At 46.0% G+C, this 21,481-nt stretch overlaps 1 protein-coding gene across 8 annotated transcripts in view; it reads left to right on the forward strand.

Annotated features, from left to right (window-relative positions):
* Nucleotides 1-21,481, forward strand: part of DDB2 (damage specific DNA binding protein 2) — a 132,178-nt gene that overhangs the window by 102,700 nt on the left and 7,997 nt on the right. For all 8 annotated transcript variants that reach the window (XM_030200890.1, XM_030200891.1, XM_030200889.1 and 5 more), the window contains 4 exons: nucleotides 5,767-5,912; nucleotides 17,229-17,328; nucleotides 18,037-18,214; nucleotides 18,419-18,564. In XM_030200890.1, coding sequence (XP_030056750.1) covers nucleotides 5,767-5,912; nucleotides 17,229-17,328; nucleotides 18,037-18,214; nucleotides 18,419-18,564 — 570 coding nt within the window. The remainder of the gene's footprint in view (nucleotides 1-5,766; nucleotides 5,913-17,228; nucleotides 17,329-18,036; nucleotides 18,215-18,418; nucleotides 18,565-21,481) is intronic.

The raw sequence follows: 21,481 nt of genomic DNA on the forward strand, positions 1-21,481 counted from the left end.
AATTCCCAGCGGCTTCAAGAATTGTGGTCGGTGCAGCCAGGCAATCTCGGGTACCAATCCCCATTCATGGTGTATCCAGTGCCTTGGGCCTGACCATCGCCCAGACGCGTTTAAGTTGTGTCTTAGCCTTAAAAAGCGGACACAGGTGTCGAGAGGCTCAGTGGGAACGACTGTTTGGAGCTTTGCCCGGCACTTCGACGGCGACATCGGCACCGGAGATGGCATCGACATCAGGAGAGCAGGTAATACCTGTCCGGAGACCACTGCACACTGGGAGCAGTGAGCAGTCGAGTGGGTCTCCACCTGTCTTGAAGGCTCCTGCTGTGCAGGCCCATCGGGACCGACCACTTTCGGACCCGACCCCGACGAGGCGTGTGGATTCCACGTCCTCGTCGGTACCGAGGAGTACCGATGCCGTGCATCGAGCGAAGGCCAAGAAGCATCAGCATCGATCTCCTTCCACACACGGTACCGGGAGCTCCGGGGCGTCGGAGTTCGGCACCCGAGAAGTGTCAACACCGGAAGGACCTCTCATCCTCCATCCAAGAGGTGTCGGTCTTCGGACAGTCCGGTACCATCTCCCTGCTCTGCACAGGTTCTGCCTCCGGCTCCTACACCGGCCCCACAGCCTTTCCCGGCAGACACTCTGGACGTGCACCTCCGAGCCATTCTTCTAGGTCTCCTGGAGGGGCTGCTGCGTCAGTCTGTTCTGGTACCGAGGGTGCTTGCGCCCTCGGTACCGTTGATGGAAGCGGCAGCTGGCTCTGTGCCTGTGGTGCAGTCTCCGATGCTGCTTGCGGCATCGGCCTCGGCTGCCACCCAGGTAGACTCCCTGTCGACATCGCTGGAGGGGAGCTTCATCACCGCCGGTGCGGGAGTCGACTTCTCGACGTCATCGAGGACGTGGTTCCTTGGAGTCAAGATGGGCCCAGTTTCGGACTGCAGTTCATGAACTCTTGTCCAACACCGAGGAGGATGCTTCATGGGGAGAAGAGGAGAATCCGAGGTATTTCTCTTCTGAGGAGTCTTGTGGTCTTCCTTCTAATCCCACTGCTTCGCTTGAAAGAAAGCTTTCTCCTCCGGAGAGTCTTTTTCTCCTCCCTTGTGCGGGAAATGTCTGTGGCTATTCCCTTCCCCGTGGTATCTGAGGATGAGCCCAGGGCCGAGATGTTTGAGGTCCTTGACTATCCTTCGCCACCTAAGGAGTCATCCACTGTTCCTCTGCATAATGTCCTTAAGCAGACATTGCTGAAGAACTGGATGAAACCACTCTCTAATCCCACCATCCCCAAGAAGGTTGAGTCCCAGTACCGAATCCATGGAGAACCTGAGTTGATGAAGTCGCAGTTACCTCATGACTCTATGGTTGTGGATTCTGCTCTCAAGAGAGCCAAGAGTTCTAGAGATTTTGCCTCGGTGCCCCCGGGACGAGAATCTAGAACTCTGGACTCTTTTGGGAGGCAGGCCTATCAGTCCTCTATGCTCATGTCCAAAATTCAGTCCTACCAGCTCTACACGAGCATCCACTTGCAGAACAATGTGAAGCAACTGGCGGACTTGGTCGATCAGCTCCCTTCGGAGCAGGCCAGGCCTTTTCAGGAGGTGGTCAGGCAGCTGAAGGCGTGTCGTAAATTCCTGTCCAGGGGTGCTTACGACTCTTTTGATGTTGCATCCAGATCCGCTGCTCAAGGTATAGTGATGCGCAGACTCTCATGGCTGCGTGCCTCTGACCTGGACAATAGAGTCCAGCAGCGGCTAGCAGATGTTCCTTGCCGGGGGGGGGGGGATAATAATTTTGGCGAGAAAGTCGAGCAGGTAGTCAAACAGCTCAACCAGCAGGAAACCACTATGGACAATCTCTCTCACCGGGCGCCTTCAGCATCTACCTTATCAGGTAGATGTTTTCTCCGGGGAAGGCGGAATGCTCCCTATACAATAAGTGTAGGTACAATCCACCTTCTTGACAGCCTTCTCAGGCTCAACCCCAGCGCGCTCGTTCTTGTCAACAGCGTGCGCCCAGACAGGCCCCTGCAGCTCCCCAGCAAAAGCAAGGGACGGGCTTTTGACTGGCTCCAGTTGAGCATAGCCACTATCAAAGTGTCTGTGCCGGACGATCTGCTGGTCGGAGGGAGGTTAAAGTTTTTTCACCAAAGGTGGCCTCTCATAACCTCCGATCGGTGGGTTCTTCAAATAGTCCGGCTAGGATACTCCCTCAATTTGATTTCCACACCTCCAAATTGCCCACCGGAAGCTCAGTCCTTCAGCTTCCAACACAGGCAGGTACTTGCAGAGGAACTGTCCGCCCTTCTCAGCGCCAGTGCGGTCGAGCCCGTTCCACCCGGGCAAGAAGGGCTGGGATTCTATTCCAGGTACTTCCTTATGCAAAAGAAAACAGGGGGGATGTGTCCCATCCTAGACCTAAGGGGTCTGAACAAATACCTGGTCCGAGAAAAGTTCAGGATGCTTTCCTTGGGCACCCCTCTTCCCATGATTCAGAAAAACGACTGGCTGTCCTCTCTGGACTTGAAGGATGCTTATACATACATCCCAATACTGCTAGCTCACAGGAAGTATCTTCGATTTCAGCTGGGAACGCATCACTTTCAGTATTGTGTGCTGCCCTTTGGTCTCGTGTCTGCGCCCAGGGTGTTTACCAAATGCCTGACGGTAGTTGCAGCGTCGCTACGCAGACTGGGAGTGCATGTGTTCCCTTATCTCGACGATTGGCTGGTGAAGAACACTTCGGAGGCAGGAGCTCTACAGTCCATGCAGATGACTATTCAGCTTCTGGAGCTACTGGGGTTTGTCATAAATTACCCAAAGTCCCATCTTCCAGTTCAGAAACTAGAATTCGTAGGAGCTCTGCTGGATTCACAGACTGCTCATGCCTATCTTCCAGAGGCGAGGGCGGACAACCTTCTGCCTCTTGTTTCCTTGGCCAGAGCGTCTTGGCAAATGTTGACATCTAGGCCATATGGCCTCCACAGTCCATGTGACTCCCATGGCCCGTCTTCACATGCGATCAGCTGAATGGACCCTAGCTTCCCAGTGGTTTCAGGCTACAGGGGATCTAGAGGATGCAATCTAGCTACCCACCAACTTTCGCAGTTCCCTTCAGTGGTGGACAATTTGATCCAATTTGACTTTGGGACATCCCTTCCAAATTCCTCAGCTGCAAAAAGTGCTGACAATGGATGCATCTCTCCTGGGGTGAGGAGCCCATGTAGACGGGCTTCACACTCAAGGAGCTTGGTCCCTCCAGGAATCAGGTCTTCAGATCAATCACCTGGAGTTGCAAGCGATCTGGAACGCTTTAAAGGCTTTCAGAGATTGGCTGTCCAATCAAATTATTCAAATTCAGACAGACAGTCAGGTTGCCATGTACTACGTCAACAAGCAGGAGGGCACCGTATCTCGCCCCCTGTGTCGGGAAGCGGTCCAGATGTGGCTTTGGGCTCGCTGTCATGGCATGCTTCTGCAAGCCACATATCTGGCAGGCGTAAACAGTCTGGCCGACAGGTTGAGCAGGATAATGCAACCTCACGAGTGGTTGCTCAACTTGGGCGTGGTACGCAAGATCTTCCAAGTGTGGGGCACTCCCTCGGTGGATCTTTTTGCCACTCAGATCAACCACAAGGTCTCTCAGTTCTGTTCCAGGCTTCAGGCCCACGACAGACTAGCGTCAGATGCCTTTCTTCTGCATTGGGGGACAGGCCTTCTGTATGCATATCCTCCCATACCTCTGGTGGGGAAGAGTTTGCTGAAACTCAAGCAAGACCGTGGAACCATGATTCTGATTGCTCCCTTCTGGCCGTGTCAGATTTGGTTCCCTCTTCTTCTGGAGTTGTCCTCTGAAGAACCGTGGAGATTGGAGTGTTTTCCAACCCTCATTACTCAGAACGAGGGGGCACTTCTGCATCCCAGCCTCCAGTCCCTGGCTCTCACGGCCTGGATGTTGAGGGCGTAGAGTTCGCTTCCTTGGGTCTTTCTGAGGGTGTCTCCCGAGTCTTGCTTGTTTCCAGGAAAGATTCCAATAAGAAGAGTTACTTTTTCAAATGGAGGAGGTTTGTCGTCTGGTGTGACAGCAAGGCCCTAGATCCTCGCTCTTGTCCTACACAGACCCTGCTTGAATACCTTCTACATTTATCAGAGTCTGCTCTCAAGACCAACTCTGTAAGAATTCACCTTAGTGCAATTAGTGCTTATCATCAATGTGTAGAGGGTAAGCCTATCTCTGGACAGCCTTTAGTTGTTTGCTTCATGAGAGGTTTGCTTTTGTCAAAGCCCCCTGTCAAACCTCCACCAGTGTCATGGGATCTCAACGTCGTTCTCACCCAGCTGATGAAACCTCCTTTTGAGCCATTGAATTCCTGCCATCTGATGTACTTGACCTGGAAGGTCATTTTCTTGGTGGCAGTTACTTCAGCTCGTAGGGTCAGTGAGCTTCAAGCCTTGGTAGCCCATGCTCCCTATACTAAATTTCATCATAACAGAATAGTCCTCCGCACTCACCCTAAGTTCCTGCCGAAGGTGGTGTCTGAGTTCCATCTGAACCAGTCAATTGTCTTGCCAACATTTTTTCCCCCAATTGACCTTTCTTTGTTGTTTTGAGTGAGCCTGGGGGCTAGGGATACCCCATCAGTGAGAACAAGCAGCCTGCTTGTCCTCAGAGAAAATGAAGATAACGTACCTGTAGCAGGTATTCTCCAAGGACAGCAGGCTGATTGTTCTCACATACCCGCCCACCTCCCCTTTGGAGTTGTCTTTTCTTTCTTTGCTTTGTTATCAAACTGATGGGACTCTTGCGCGATGGGCAGGAAGTGGATGGCTGTGCGCTGCGCGCGCTCGAAGGCTCTAGCAATACGTTTGTTGCTAGGAAGATTTTGTGATCATCGGGGCTGCCGTGGATGTCACCCATCAGTGAGAACAATCAGCCTGCTGTCCTCGGAGAATACCTGCTGCAGGTATGTATCTTCATTTTCCATGCAGGTTACCTCAAAGTCTTTTTGGAAGTATAATGCTGATGTGGGGTGTAGGATACCCAGTGCTGCATGCTGACCAACTTGCCACCAGGGGTCCTCAGCACATCCCATATTGGCAGTTATTTATGAGAACTTCAGCTGAGGATTAGAAACATAAATAGAACCTAATCTTAGCTGTGGAAAACATTAGTGTGTAGAAGGATGTGTGAATAACTAGCGTCTAGAACACTTGGAAAGAATTAAACATGCTGGGCAAATGTTTTTCCATCTTTGGTTGCGTAAGAGGTGTTTTGGTGTTGTGAATTGCTGCCAAATTCTTTCTCCTGTAATTCCTTTGGGTTTTGTACTGAGAAGGTTTCAGGACCTTGCTCTCTGAAATGAATTACTGGCTTCCTTGAGAAGATAAAACAGCATGGGCCTTGTTTATAGAAAATTTGTCTCGTAGGCATAACATGGGGGAGAATCCTCTATTTTCTAACAATTTCTGTAGTTATAAAATGAAGAAAAACTTTTCAAAGTAGTGCGCTGTATGCTTACTGATAAAGTTGCCAGAACAAGGAAGAGAGGAGTAACTGGATGTTTGTGTCCTCACATGTTTGAACCCCATTTCTTCATGTTCACAGCTTATTCTTGCAGCAACTGTGTTCTGTAGTGATGTAACTTTCTCTCTCCATTACATGCTATGTTTTATTTCCTTGGTCCATAGACATATAGGCTTTTCTTGGATTGTGTGGGGATTTTTGTTGTGGTTGTTGTAGTGTTCATCCCTTCCCCTATATTGCAGATGGGAGCTGGAGGATCCATCACAGGCATGAAGTTCAACCCTTTTAATGCCAACCAGCTGTATACGTCGTCTGTGAGTGGCACCACCACCCTGCAGGATTTTACAGGGAACAATATATGTGTTTTTACCAGCACAGACAACTGGGAGTAAGAGCACTTTTCTCTTTTTTCCACCATGTGTGGTTGTAGTTGAGAAGAAAGGTGAAGGTGCATAGGAAGTATGTGTATGTAAGCAACATAAGACCATAGAAATGGAGACCATTTGCATTACTTCTTTTTATCCCTCATTATCTTGCTGAGTTTCCCTTGCCTTTCCACAGGGAAGTGTAGTGGGTTTGTTTGTATGAAACTCAAAAGGTATGCTGGTGTGTGTTTGTGATGTGCAGTGACTCTGAGCTTCTACCGTTCATGTGAGAGACAAGTGAGTAATAGTGAGAAGTTTGAGCTTCCAAGCCTCTGTACTGCATATTTGTGTTGGTAGGTACAGATGAGTCTAAGCGTTCATGGGTCTGAGTTTGCACCTTTTGTGTTCAAGATCATATCCCTCCCTTCTCCCTTTCCTCATGTTCATGAAGGACTAGTGATCTGTCTAACCTTGTTTCCATTATTACTCCTGGGGAAATTATGAGCAAAGTAATATAAAATTCTGCGAAGTTTATCAATCTTTTTCTTTCTTTCTTCTTTTAATGGGTAATCCCCCCCCCCCACCCCCCCCCCCCCCCCCCCCCCCCCCCCACCCCATCACAAGGCCTAACCTCTCCCGGCAATATCATACTTCAGTGTTCCACTCTTCTCAGCTCGTTGTTGCTGCTAACTTATCTTGAATTCCTTTCCCTCCTTTGGCAGGTTTAATCCCCATCTTTCCTTGGTCCTTCTCCAGGGTGAGAAACACCTCCCAGGTTTCGCTTTTCCTCTCGGCCTTCTCTCCCTCCTTACAATTTTCTCTGACCCCAAGGTCCCTTCCCTCTGCTGTGTGCATGCTTACTCTTCAGACATATACCCCCAGCATGCCTCCCTCCCATGGCCCATATGTTCCAGTTCCCCCTCTCCCTTTGTACACAGTACATATTCTCCTGCTTGATGCAGGACCTCCTCTCACAGAACAGAGCCTTCTTAATTGCACACCCACTTTGGTTGTACTCACAGAAAAGCAGTATATCAAATCCATGGCCCCTTTAATGCACACCTTACTCCCAGCTTAGTCAGAGGCCCTCTTGCCTATAGCATAACATTTGCACCCCCCCCCCCCCACTCCACAATTATGCAGCAAGAAGAGGAGACAAACAGCTGCACATTTGGCTGCATCCTCCTCTGCTGTCCTGAGCCTGGCTGCTTATTTGAACTGTGTGGTTGTATGGAGGCCCATACAATTCAAATAAGCAGTCAGGTCCAGGATGGCAGAGGAGAAAGACATAGCCTGATATGCAACCACTTGCCACCGTCTCCGCCGCCTCTTGCTACGTGATCTGGAGAGGAGGTAGTACAAATTGTGGGGAGGAGTGTGTTGCCTAGAGGGGCAGTGGCCTATGCAAGTTGTGGATGTGTCAAAGAGATTGGAGAGCCACCAGTTCTCTACCTCCTGATCCCTCCACAAAATTTTATGTGGGAAGTGCAGAATTCTTTATAAATTTTGCATTGCACAGTGGTGCAGAATTCCTCCAGGAATACAACATGGTAGCTTTCCACAGGTAGGTTTGATACTAAATTCATTATCATTGAAAAATGTGAATAGTCTTGTTTCTGAGCAGAGTTTCTTCTGCAAGCAGCTCTGTAGATTCCACAGCTTATTCATCAACAAGAGCACTTCCCCACCCAGCACTGCTTGAACTGCATTTTTTAAGTTTAATTTTTATCTTTTTAGGGGTGTTGCCACTTTAGACGGAAACGTATCATTTTGTTTTGATTCTGTTGGAAGATATTTCAATGCTGGATTGAGTCTTGTATAATTTTCAAAACTTTGCATATGCAATGAATGCATTTCTTCAGAGGAATAAAGTACCAGACAGGCAGGTGAAAGGATAGAAAAAGTGCATAGGGATGGGGAGTCGGAAGGAGGTAGAGGCACTGCAAAAGATGAGGAGGGGCGGGAGGTTTAAAAGAGATGGTGGACAGGAGGGCAAGTGAAAAAGGGCGGCATGGCACAAGGTCAATCCCAATATTGAACAAGTACCTTCTTCCTTGTCATCAAGCAGATGCAGCCATTACAGATGGGTTGTGTCCATCAACCAGCAGAGGGAGATAGAGAGCACACTTTTTTCAGTGCCTCATACCAGCTTGCTCCACTGCCTCTCTTCAGTATTCTCTATCTCCTCTAGCAAGAGGGTCTTTTCGCCCTGTTCTGGACTTTAAAGAATTAAACAAGTCCCTGAGAGTGCGGCATTTTCACATGGAAACCCTGCGCTCCGTCATTGCGGCGGTACAGCCAGGAGAGTTTCTCACGTCTCTGGACCTGAAAGAAGCTTACTTGCACATTCCAATTTGGCCCCCGCACCAGAAGTTTCTGAGGTTTGCGGTGATGGGAAAGCATTTCCAGTTCCGGGCCTTGCCTTTTGGCCTCGCCACAGCTCCCCGCACCTTTTCGAAGGTTATGGTGGTGGTAGCTGCCTTTCTAAGGCGAGAGGGTATTCGGGTTCACCCGTATCTGGACGACTGGCTCATTCAAGCAAACTCTGCTGCAGAGAGTCAGCATGTAACAGCCAGAGTGGTCTCAGTACTTCAATCTCTGGGCTGGGTCGTCAATTTGGCCAAAAGTCACCTGACCCCCTCGCAGTCTCTAGAATATTTGGGGGCCAGGTTCGACACAGCTTCGGGGTATGTATACCTACCCGAGCAAAGGCGGTGCAAGCTTCAGAATCAGGTCCGTCTGCTCCTGAGGATGCCCCGCCCACGAGCTTGGGACATTGTCCAGCTGCTTGGATCGATGACTGCCACCATGGAACTGGTGCCCTGGGCGAGAGCGTACCTGAGACCTCTACAGTATGCTCTACTCCAAAGATGGTCTCCAGTATCTCAGGATTACCAATGCAGACTCTCTTGGCTCCCTGCGGCCCGACTCAGCATGGAGCGGTGGCTCTCAGACAGCATGCTGCGGCGAGGAATGCCGCTGGCGCTCCCCGATTGGTGCCTAGTGGTGACAGATGCCAGTCTGAAAGGCTGGGGTGCACATTGCAGGGGAAGCATGCCCAGGGTCTATGGACACCCGAGGAGTCTGAGTGGTCCATCAACCGCCTAGAGTTGAAAGCGGTGCTTCTGGCCTTTCAAGTGACCCTGGAAGGATTGGCTGTCAGAGTGATGTCGGACAACATGACAGCAGTGGCCTACATAAATCGACAAGGCGGCACTCAGTGCAGAGCTCTAGCCGCGCAGGCCGAACAAATTTGCCACTGGGCCGAGCTGCATCTACAGTTTCTGTCGGCAGCTCACATTGCAGGTCAGAGCAACGTGCAAGCCGATTATCTAAGCAGGCATCAGATCGATCCAACGGAGTGGGAACTTGCAGACGAAGTGTTCCTGCAGATATGTGCCAAGTGGGGCAAGCCCGTGATGGATCTAATGGCGACAAGCTCCAATGCCAAAGTCCCGTGCTTCTTCAGCAGACGGAGAGATCCTCGCGCGGCGGGGTTGGATGCCTTGGCTCAACCCTGGCCTCCGGGCCTACTGTATGTGTTCCCTCCGTGGCCCTTGATAGGGCGAGTGCTCCTGTGGATTCGGCTGCATCCAGGAGAAGTGGTTCTTGTCACCCCGGATTGGCCCAGGAGGCCTTGGTATGCGGACCTCCGACAGATGCTCGTAGAGGATCCCCTTCAGTTACCTCTGGTTCCCAACCTGTTGTCACAGGGTCCGGTGACCATGGAGGACGCCGGCCAATTTGGTCTTATGGCCTGGCAATTGAGAGGGCGCAATTGAGAGGCAGAGGCTATTCCAATAAAGTAATTACCACTCTCCTGCAAGCCCGCAAGCGTTCCACTTCCGTGGCTTATGCCAGGATTTGGCGCCAGTTTGAAGTCCGGTGTGCTTCCAGAGAGATCACATCCCTGCGGGCTCCTGTCTCGCCGATTCTGGACTTTTTGCAGGATGATGTACAAAAAGGCTTGGCCTATAATTCCCTGCGGGTGCAAGTGGCAGCATTGGCCTCCCTGCGTGGCAAGGTTGAAGGCGTGTCTTTAGCTGCTCATCCGGATGTGACAAGGTTTCTTAGAGGGGTGCTTCGGCTCCGTCCTCCCGTGCGTGCACCTTGTCCAGCTTGGAACCTGGGGCTAGTTCTGAAGGCCCTTCAGGGTGCTCCCTTTGAACCGCTTCGGCGTGCTTCAGAGAAAGATTTGACACTGAAGGCCTTCTTGTTAGTGGCCATTACTTCGGCGAGACGGGTGTCAGAGCTCCAGGCGCTGTCCTGTAGAGACCCTTTTCTGCAGTTTTCAGAGTCCGGGGTCACGGTTCGGACCGTGCCTTCCTTCTTGCCTAAGGTGGTTTCAGCGTTTCACCTAAACCAACCTATTTTCTTGCTCTCCTTTGTCGAGGAGGAGTTTCCAGAATCTTTTGGGCAATTGCACCTGTTGGACGTGCGCAGGACTCTGCTGCAGTATCTGCGAGTTACTAACTCTTTCAGGACCTCTGATCATTTGTTTGTTTTGCTATCAGGTCCTCGCAGAGGGTCTCCAGCGTCTAAAGCCACTATTGCCCGCTGGCTTAAAGAATCTATCTTTTCAGCTTATTTGCTTGCCGGCCGGCCTCTGCCTGATGCCTTTAAGGCGCATTAGAGGAATTTCCTCTTCTTGGGCTGAAACTGGAGCGCACTCTCTTCAAGAGATTTGTAGTGCAGCAACATGGGCTTCTAAGCTCTCTTTTGCCCGACAATACAGGCTGGATGTGGCTGCCAGGAGGGACGCACATTTTGGAGCGCAAGTGCTGGTGCGTGGTGTGGCTTGTTCCCACCCTGTCTAGGGATTGCTTTGATACATCCTATCTGTAATGGCTGCATCTGCTTGATGACAAGGAAGGGAAAATTAGGTTCTTACCGTGATAATTTTCTTTCCTTTAGTCATAGCAGATGCAGCCATGATCCCTCCCTGTCTGATGCTATTTGCTGTAAATCTATTTCAGGTTCTGTTCGTGTTTCCTGGAGATTCCGTCCTTGGGAGAAAGTCGGAAAACAGTCTTCAGGATTCTTTTTCAATTAAAGGAGGATGACTAAATTCCCTCCAGTTTCATGTTTTGGAGGATGAGTTTATTCCCTCCGGGAGGATGAGTTTATTCCCTCCAGTTATGTCTCAGTGGAGGATGAGTTTATGCCCTCCGGGAGGATGTTTCATTCCCTCCATTCTGAGTTAATGCCCTTTGTTGTAGGGCCATCGTTCGCTGTGAGGAAAGCTTATGTTATTCCCATTGCGGTTTGCCATACTGCTTTGGAAGCTTCAAATACTGAAGAGAGGCAGTGGAGCAAGCTGGTATGAGGCACTGAAAAAAGTGTGCTCTCTATCTCCCTCTGCTGGTTGATGGACACAACCCACCTGTAATGGCTGCATCTGCTATGACTAAAGGAAAGAAAATTATCACAGTAAGAACCTAATTTTCCCTGTTTGTTTAGAGAGGGGTAGCTTGTGTTAATTTTAGCATCCCCAATCATTTTTGAAAAGTTGGCACCTATGGAGAAGAGTGAAGAGGTGGTTTATGGAGGAAAATGATATACAGAGGAGTAAAATGGAGAAAATACTGAACTATTTTGGATTCTTAGAGACAGAATAGATTTACTGGTTAAGGACCAAGCATGAAACTTAGATATAGAAATATGACCTTTAATGGTTATTTCATGTGGTGGTCTTGTTTTTGTATGTGTTTTTACCAGCACAGACAACTGGGAGTAAGAGCACTTTTCTTTTTTTCCACTGTGTGTGGGTGTAGGTGAGAAGAAAGGTGAGGGTGCATAGGAAGTATGTGTATGTAAGCAACATAGGACCATAGAAATGGAGACCGTTTGCATTACTTCTTCTTATCCCTCATCATCTTCCTGAGTCCCCTTTGCCTTTCCACAGGGAAGTGTAGTGGGTCTGTTTGTATGACACTCAAAAGGTATGCTGGTGTGTTTGTGATATGCAGTGACTCTGAGCTTCTACCGTTCATGTGAGAGACAAGTGAGTAATAGTGAGAAGTTTGAGCTTCCAAGCCTCTGTACTGCATATTTATGTTGGTAGGTATAGATGAGTGTAAGCGTTCATCTGTATCTATACTCTGTATGTGAGAGATTCTGATGGCACGTGGGTCTGAGTTTGCACCTTGTGTGTTCAAGATCATATCCCTCCCTTCTTTCGTCCCTTCCTTTTCTCATGTTCATGAAAGACTAGTGATCTGTCTAACCTTGTTTCCACTATTACTCCTGGGGAAATTATGAGCAAAGTAATATAAAATTCTGCGAAGTTTATCAATCTTTTTCTTTCTTTCTTCTTTTAATGGGGATATTTCCTAATGGTGGTATATCAGATTTAGAAGAGTGATGTGGTAGCTGTGTTTAGTCCACTTTTAAAGGTAATCAATAGAAATAAAATAAAACGTAAAAAGAAAATAAGATGATACTTTTTTTATTGGACTAACTTAATACATTTTTTGAATAGCTTTCAAAGGTAACCCTCCTCCTTTAGATCAGAAATAAGCAAATGTTGATAACAGTATATATGAGTGAAACATCAAAGCATTCCAATGACACAGTCTCGCTGGAAGAGGGTGGGGTAGGTTAGGTGAGAAACATGGGAGATGGGTGGATATGAGAGAGGAAAAGATGCATGGTGATATGAGGGTGACAAAACAGTAGAATGTTATCTAATAATTCGCACCTCCAACGTTCTGAAGCTGACTCGGTGGCAGTGAAGCCCTGTAGTGTTCGTAGGCTTAATAATCGCTCCGCCCATGGTAATGCGATGTCAGAAGAATCCCTCCCTCCCTCCGATTTCCAGACCCCGCCTCCGAGTTCCTGACCTCTGGACCCCCCTGCTGCGACCCTCTCGAGCCCCCCTTCCCGTCGCCAACCCTCCCCCGCCGCCGTTACGTACCTGTGCTGGTGGGGGGACCCCAACCCCTGCCAGCCAAATTCCTCCTCTTGTCTGCATGGTGTGGACGAATGATCTGATCAAGTTGCAATCTGTGTGTGTGCGTCTTCCTGAGCCGGTACGTCAAGCTCCATCTCTGTCCGTCTTCAAATCTAAGCTAAAAGCCCACCTTTTTGATGCTGCTTTTAACTCCGAACCCTTATTTTATCATCCTCACTTTAATATTCCCTTATCTCTTGTTTGTCCTGTTTGTCCTAATTAGATTGTAAGCTCTGTCGAGCAGGGACTGTCTCTTCATGTTGCGTACGTCTAGTAGCGCTTTAGAAATAAGTAGTAGTAGAAAGGTTTCAGAATCCCCTCTATAAGTCCAGATATTTTCTCTGTAAGTGTGCCAATACCAGATATGATTGGTCTGTCAGGGTTTCCAGGTTTGTGGATTTTGGATAGTATATAGAATGTGCCCACAGAAGGATAGTTTGGTATGAGCTTTTTCAGATGTGGCTGTACTTGTTTTGGAAGTGTTTTGATAAGATCTTTCAGCTGTTTTGTATAATCCTGCATGGGTTCCTCAGTTTTCTATATAGTATGTGTTGTCTGTGTCCTTCGATGTATTTTTGTATGTCCATAACCACCACAGAGCCTCCTTTGTCTACAGGTTTGATGACAATGCGTTGCATTGTTTTGTAAGGTTTTTATGGCCGCTCTTTCTGGTGGAGTAAGGTTATACAGAATCTTCTTGTGTTTGCTGGAAAGTTGTGATTTTTACTCTATGCCTTATCAATAGAAATCAAACAATCCTTAAGAGTGGACTAACACGGCTACCACACTCCTCTACTCTATGCCTGAAACTTTCTTTGTAGTTGTCCAGTTTGTTGTTTTGTCCATCGTTTGGGATGAAATTTGTTCTTTTGATTAAAATTGTATTCCTCCAGTCTGTCGGGAGTTTCTTTATTATGGAAATGTACCTTCAAGCGGAGTTTTCTAAAGAATTCTTCCAGGTCTGAGTATAGTTGAATTTCATCCAGCTTGATGGATGGACAAAATGAAAGTCCTTTGGAGAGTACAGAGATCTCATGCTGTGATAATTGATAGTTCCAGAAGTTTACTATCCCCATTTGATTTGCATTTCCAGTAGTGTGATCAGTGGGGGTTTGCCTGCAGGGCATCTGTAGACTCTCTTGATCTCCATGGTTCTGCAGGAGAGGACACCATTATTTATTTATTTAGCAGATCACAATGTGGTGGTGGTTTTTCTCTTGGATATTTTGCAGGCCTTCCTTTGTCTCATAAGATATGGATGTAGTTCCTCCATGTTCCTTATGACTTCATCTCTTTGGGTTTTTATCATTTTCTTCTTCTTGTAGAGTTGATGTGTATAAGTTCATTTCTTAGTTTCTGACTAGTTTGTCTGCATAGTCAGAATTGTAAGTAGTAGCCAAAGGATTTTTGATGTTCAGTCCTTTGGGAAGGATGTCATTCTTCTTGCAGATTGTTCACTTTTGTTTATTTTTCATTTTTTAAGTTTGTTAATTTGCTTTTTCATGCAGCTATATGCGGTATTTTCCATCTTTAGAGTGATGTGGTAGCCGTGTTAGCCCACTTTTAAAGGTAATCAATAGAAATAAAACATAGTTTGCAGTTTATTCTTCTTTCTTTTCTATCTATGGCCGTTCTGTAGGATTCATCTTTATGTTTCTCAAAATGATGCTGCACACCCCTCCAAAGGGACACCACCTTGTAAGTGGTGGAGGGGCTTCCATGTTTCAATGACTTAGAGGGCTATGCTGAAGGGTTACCCATATCAGACAGGCCTCTGAGGAGAAACCAGACAAAGAGTGTCCCAAACTGGAGGATCCAAGATGGCGTCGAGGGAGGACGTACGTTAGTTGAGTTCCCGTTTTACACCAGAATACCTGAAGAAGTAGGCGCGCTCCCCAGAGAATGGGGAAGAGAAAAGGCAAAGCCGTGGTGCTGTCCTCCTCGAACACGGCTGGGGTTCCCACCACTTCTCAGTCTACTTTGGAGAGATTTGGGGTCATAACGTCGGGGATATCAGTTCCTGCTTCGGGGAACAGCAAGGCTTTATCGCCGAATCTCAGTGGAGAGGGAGTGACTTTGAGTCCCCCTGTTGGCATGACCTCTCCAAGACCCGGAAACAGTAACGCTTCACTATGGAGGTCGACAGTGGAAACGCCCGAAGTGGGTTAGGATTCTCACGTGATCCGAGGAGGTCCTGGCGCATCATTGACTCCGGATAATAAACCAACTGGGGGATTGGAGAGTGAGCTCTTCCCCCCCCCCCGAAGATATCCGGAGCGGTTTCTGTGGAGAAATTGGACTTGGTGAAGCCAAAAAATGTCATAATGGACGCACTATGGGAAGTGCTGCAGAGTGTGAATAATTCTCTTCTTCAGATGTCAAAAATTTTTCAGGAATAAATGTGATTATATCAATACTTATCTAACAAAGTGGAAGTCTAAGATATAAAAATAGAGACTTTGATTATGGAAATGGTTTCTCTACGAAAATCAGTTAATCTGGTAATGAAGGACAGTCATGTTTCTTGTAAAAAAAGTGGAACTTCTGGAGAACCAATTAAGGAAAAATAACTTGAGAATGATAAATCTTCCTAGAATACCCTATATAGAGGCATATATTACTAGTGACTTTTGCCTTTGATTTAGATAGGAACAATGTTTTGAAATTGTATTTCCGATACATGGCTGATAGTTTTTTGGGTTCAAAGATAAATATATTTCCTGATATATCAAGGGAATCGCAGACTAGGAGGTGTGAACTCTTGGCTTTTAAGCCAAGAATCATTGCCCTAGGTGGGACCTTCCTAGAGCAATTCCCTTGTAAGTGTTTTATTTCCTTATTACTTATTTGTTGAACCCAAGAAATTACAAGAGTTTGTGGAGTTAAAAGAACAGATGAAGAACCCTCTGCAGCAACTTCCTTTAGTTACCACTGTACCGGCTGCAATTACCGATTAACCTTCCTCCCTCAGAAAATATGAATTTGTAAGATTAACCACTTGGTGTTTTTCTTATTTTCTTTGAGATTGTTTTCCTGATCTTGGATCCCCAATTGTGGACAATTATATATATTGTTGAGAGAAAATGTTTTTTCTTTTTCCTTATATTAATTTCTGTTTTTCCTTACATTTACATGATAAATGTGAATGTAATTAAGTAAAATGATAAATTTTAAAAAATGATGCTGCACAATTCTTTATGCTTGTTATCTCCCATTGGAATGCCCTATTTCAGGCGCTACCAGCTAAAAACATTAAAAGATTAGAATGTGTACAGAATACTGCAGCACAACTTCTGACAAAAATACTTGGTTAAGGGAACACATTCTTCTGGTTCTATACACTGGCTTCCTATAGAAAAACATTGTGTTTTGGTTGTTAGCCAGGAGCAAATCCATGAAAATTCCTATCTGTTAAGGATGATATTGATTTATGCTCATTGCTTCTTTAGGGCGAGAGACGTTTTGTTATACCTTCTGGCAGATCTTTGCAATTGAAAAAAGCTTGTTCTGTGCTTACTCTCACTCAGTTGTTCACTTATTACAGATCTCTTAATAATTTATTGAAGTTCAGGATAGCTATAAAAACTTTAGTATTTTATTTTTGAATATTTATTGATGTGCTCTGTTTTATTATTAATTTGATTTTTTATTAGTATGTGAGATTTGTTTATCTTTGGTTTCTAATGAAATGAAATATGTATGTTATTTTGTAACCCATTCTGTTCGTTGTTGGGAGGATGGGCTAAAGAATAAATAAATAAAATCCCATGGGCATTGCATACCCAGGATAACACTAGGGCCCCCACAGTCCTCATGCAGTGTTCCTGATTTTGTTTTTTAAGACAGCTTTGTGTGTATGTGACAGAGAGAGAAGGGAGAGAGAGGACGTATAATTTTTGGCCTTTTCTTTTCATGGCATTCTTTTTGTTTCTCCCTCTCCAGACAGAATTTTCAATTGACTCCAGGAATCTTTGCTAGATTTAGGGCTAAAGGGCTGCCTTCTGTGGATGTTTATTTTTATGTATTTAATTGATATCCCACATTATCCCATTAGATCAGGTTCAATGTGGCTAACAACTTATTGTGATTAACAGTATAATTTGAAAAGTGATCTTACTATCATCCATAAGAATCTAACTTTTTCCCCCTCATATTTCTCACATTTTCCACTTTTATCAGACATACATGCTTTTTAGACAAGTAAGGAATGACGTTCCACTGTACATATAGCCTTCCTCCCTCCTCCTCCTCCTCCTGATCTAATGTACCATCTCCCTCATACAGTCTGGCCCCAATACATGGTACTCTGACTGCTGCAGCAAGAGCCAAGAACTCGTGTATCTGTTAATAAAGTTTGTTTTAGTTTTGCAATGTATTTTCCTTTCAGTTTTTGGTATTGCAGTGTCGATGTGTCTGCAGCTAGGCGTACTGTGGTAACAGGAGACAACGTGGGCAATGTGGTGCTGCTTAGTACAGAGGGCAAAGAGGTTTGTATGCCAGCTCAGTGACTGTGATGCTTCATTGTCTTTTTCTTATGTTTTCTCCATTTCCTGCCGTTTGTTCTCTCTAGTCTCTGCCTTTGTCCTTTCATTATTTTTAAATCCTTTCTGTTGAGAGAGGGCTATAGAATATAAGCTCTAGACACAAAATGTCCTTGTGATCTTGGGCAAGTGATTTAACCCTCCATTGCCTCAGGTACAGACTTAAATTGTGAGCCTCCTGGGCCAAGGAACTACCTAGTGTACTTGAATGTAACTCACCTTGAGCTACTACTGAAAAAGGTGTGAGCAAAATCCAAATGAATAAATAATCATTGTGAACCCTTGCAAATACATAAGATAAAGGAGTCTCCTCACATACTGCTCAGGAGTCTGAGGGAGCCCTCCTTACAAACAACTAGGAGCTCTGAGCAAGCCCATTGGGCCCCTAAGTGGTTTAGAGAGGGATATGGAGCTGAGGTCTGCTGGTAAAATAATCAGAGTAAGTCTGCAAGAGCAACTGCTGAGTATGCTTCTGTCTAGCAGGGGCTGGCTATAGCTTTGAGGCTATGTATATGTTTTTGTTGGCTCAAAAGTGAAGTGCAAATAAAATTAGCGAGGAATCCCCTGTTCTCACAGACATTGAGACTTAGGTTGCAAGGAGGGATCTTTCGGAGCTGTAAGTAGTAATTAGAGAGCTCTGTTTGATGTTTGCAGATTTGGAACCTGAAGTTACACAAGAAGAAAGTGACATATGTGGAATTTAACACTCACTGTGATTGGTTGCTTGCTACTGCTTCTGTGGACCAGACTGTCAAACTCTGGGATCTAAGGAATATTAAAGATAAATCAAGTTTTCTCCACACACTTCCCCATGAAAAGGGAGTCAATGCAGGTGAGGAGTGTGTTCTATAGGATCAAAGAGAATGCATAGTTTTCCTGTCACATTTTGTGGGAGTTTCTATTTTGGGGCATGTCTGACTTGGGAAGGGGTAGGCATTTTCTCACTGTGCTTTTGAACTCCTCTGTCATAACCATTTTACCCCCCCCCCCCCCCCCCCATTTATTTATTAGTTTAAATAATTGTACTATTTTCCAGCCTACTTTAGTCCCCTGGATGGTGCTAAGCTGCTAACCACAGATCAGCACAGTGAAATCAGAATATACTCCTCCTCCAATTGGTCAAAACCACAGCATGTGATTCCACATCCACACCGACAATTCCAACACCTAACCCCGGTCAAGGTGAGGAGAGTTTGTGAGTACCTGTACAGGTATGGGACAGCCTCAGGAGGTTCATTAGAGTGATTCTCTAAAGCATTGTGCCCTGTGCTAATTTCCCATCCCTCCAACAATATAGAGAGGAAACTTGCATTGCTTGTGTCCCAGCTGGAAATTATCTTGGAATACAAGTTGGAAGCATGTGTATTAAATGTAGTAGGGTACAGGATTGGGCAGTCTGTCTAGAAAATTTGGAGCCAATTGACAACCCTTATTGCATGGAAATACTTTTAAAACAAATAGGAGGAAATATTTTTTCGCTCAAAGAATAGTTAAGCTCTGGAACTCATTGCTGGAGGAAGTGGTAACAGCAGTTAGTAGAGGAAAAGTTCATAGTCTGTTATTGAGATGGACATGATGAAAGCCACTGTTTGCCCTGGGATTATTAGCATGGAATGTTGCTACTAATTGGGTTTCTGCCAGGTACTTGTGACCTGGATTGGCCACTGCTGGAAGCAGGATACTGGGCAGTGGCACTTGGGATTTAATGTTCCTCCAAATTTTAGTTTTTTATTTTTTTTTAACACTTCCTGGCATGTGATATGCATCTGCACTGTGATTTGGCGCTCTATGTAAGCTTGAGCTGCATGGTGCGGGAAGCTCAGGAGTCTCACAGAACTTGAAACTGAGATCTGAATCGCAGCAGGGACCAGGAAGCATGCTGTTTCCTCTGCAAAGGCAGCCTGCAAGATGAGGGGAATAGGTAGTAGTAGAGAGAGAGTGGGTGAAGGTAGCTGGGGGGAGGTTGAGAGACGGTGAAGGCTGAGGAAGGGGTAGAGAGACAGATTGGGTGACATGATATAGACGTTCAAATATTTGAAAGGTGTTAATCCGCAAACGAACCTTTTTCAGAGATGAAAAGGTGGTAGAACTAGAGGACATGAATTGAGGTTGAACGGGGGCAGACATAGGAGTAATGTGAGGAAGTATTTTTAACAGAGATGGTGGTGGATATGTGGAATGCCGTCCCACGGGAGGTGGCAATGAAAAAGGTAATGGAATTCAAACATGCATGGGATAAACACAAAAGAATCCTGTTTAGAAGGAATGGATCCACGGAATCTTAGCGGTGGTGACGCCGGTAATTGGGAAGCAAAACTGGTGCTGAGCAGACTTCTGTGGTCTACGCCCTGATCGTGACTGAATACATATGGATGGGCTCGAGTGTAAATTCTAAGGGGTTTCGACGTAAGCTTCAGAACTTAGTACAAGAACAGTGCTGGGCAGACTTCTACGGTCTGTGCCCTGAGAATGGCAAGGACAAATCAAACTCTGGTATAAAGTATCACATACCATGTAAAATGAGTTTATCTTCTCCGAAGGAAGGGACACCACCTTGTAGTGGTGGAGGGGCTTCTGTGTTTCAGTGACTCAGAGGGCTATGCTGAAGGGTTACCCATATCAGACAGGCCTCTGAGGAGAAACCAGACAAAGAGTGTCCCAAAATAGGGAGAGTGGAAAGATGGTGACCTGAAGCTCGTACACTCAACGGCCAGCTGTCCTCAGAAGTTCTGTCTTTGTTTATTTGAAATTTCCTCTGCATTTGCAGTTACCTTAACTGAGAGGAAGGGGACAATGGGGGGTCAGCCGCAGATGACCAGCGTTTTGTCCCCTGTGCAGGCAAGTGTGGGACCGCTGTGCGACAAGCTGCCCACAGATGACTGGGTTGATGAGTCCTTTGCTTAGCGCCGGCGAAGGAGCGTCGATGCTCTTGGACCTGGAAACAACTTCATCACTCCCGAGTCATTTAACCACCATGTCCAAAGGAGTGGAGGAGTGAGTTGGGAGTGTATGCTGAAACGGAAGTCGTTTACAGCTGAACCCGTGTCGGTGGCGCCACTCCTAAACCCGTAAGAGCTATCAGCTTGGAGTTTTTGGCTCCCGTGGAGGTTACATTGAATATCATCTGGAAGGCACTCCAGGACCTAACGGTGGTAGTAAATAATTTTGCTTCAGATATAATCTTTAGTGAGCCACATGGATAATCGAATCGAATCCTTTGAGAATGAAAAATTGCTACAGCAAATGAAGTTCTACAGGAGTAGGAAACAGTTAAGATTTTGAAAATGATAATAGACCAGAAAAATTTGAACAAAATGAATATTATTACAGATGATATCGAGATTGTTGTTTTCCCAGAGTTCCGGGTATGACTCCTAAAGTTTTTTTTCCTCTGAAGTGATTCCTCTTAGTATATTAATTCAAAAGGAGTGAAGCCTGTGAAACTGGGATTACCTTAATCAGTGGGAATTAGATTAGCGATTCAAGTGTTTGTATTGTTAAATAATTTCTGGTTTTAAAAGAGAAAAAAATGAAATCAGGAGTGTTATTTCCACTAATATTGGACAATAAGTATGTTTCCAACGAAATTAACTATACACCGTCTTGGGTTTGAAGAAGCCAACCAGACGATCAATGTGGAATAATGATTCAGATAAATAACTGGGGATAATCATGTTAATACCACATATTCTTCGTTTACTGTTGTTTAATTGATCTCCTTGTCTTGTTTCACTCTCCCTATTTATTTTGTGGTCTAAGAAAGAGAAAGATTGTATATAATCTATTTACCTAGTTGATTGTTTTCTTCTAATATTGTATTAATGTACAGTCATCTCTGTATTACTGTTTGCAAGTGACCCTTGTAAAATGAAAAATTATAAATAAATGATTAAAAAAAAAGAGTTTATCTTGTTGGGCAGACTGGATGGACCGTTACTATGTTGGGGGGACAGATATGTTCAATTTAGAAACTTGCATGAAGGCTGGGGGGGGGGGTGACTGGGTGAAGGCTGGAGGCAGTGTGAACAAGTGGGAGACTGGGTGAAGTCCATGGGGATGGGGGTATGTGTGAGCGAGAGAGACAGACAGGTGGGGACCC

This window comes from Microcaecilia unicolor, chromosome 4 (genome assembly GCF_901765095.1).
Source record: "Microcaecilia unicolor chromosome 4, aMicUni1.1, whole genome shotgun sequence".
Lineage (NCBI taxonomy): Eukaryota > Metazoa > Chordata > Amphibia > Gymnophiona > Siphonopidae > Microcaecilia > Microcaecilia unicolor.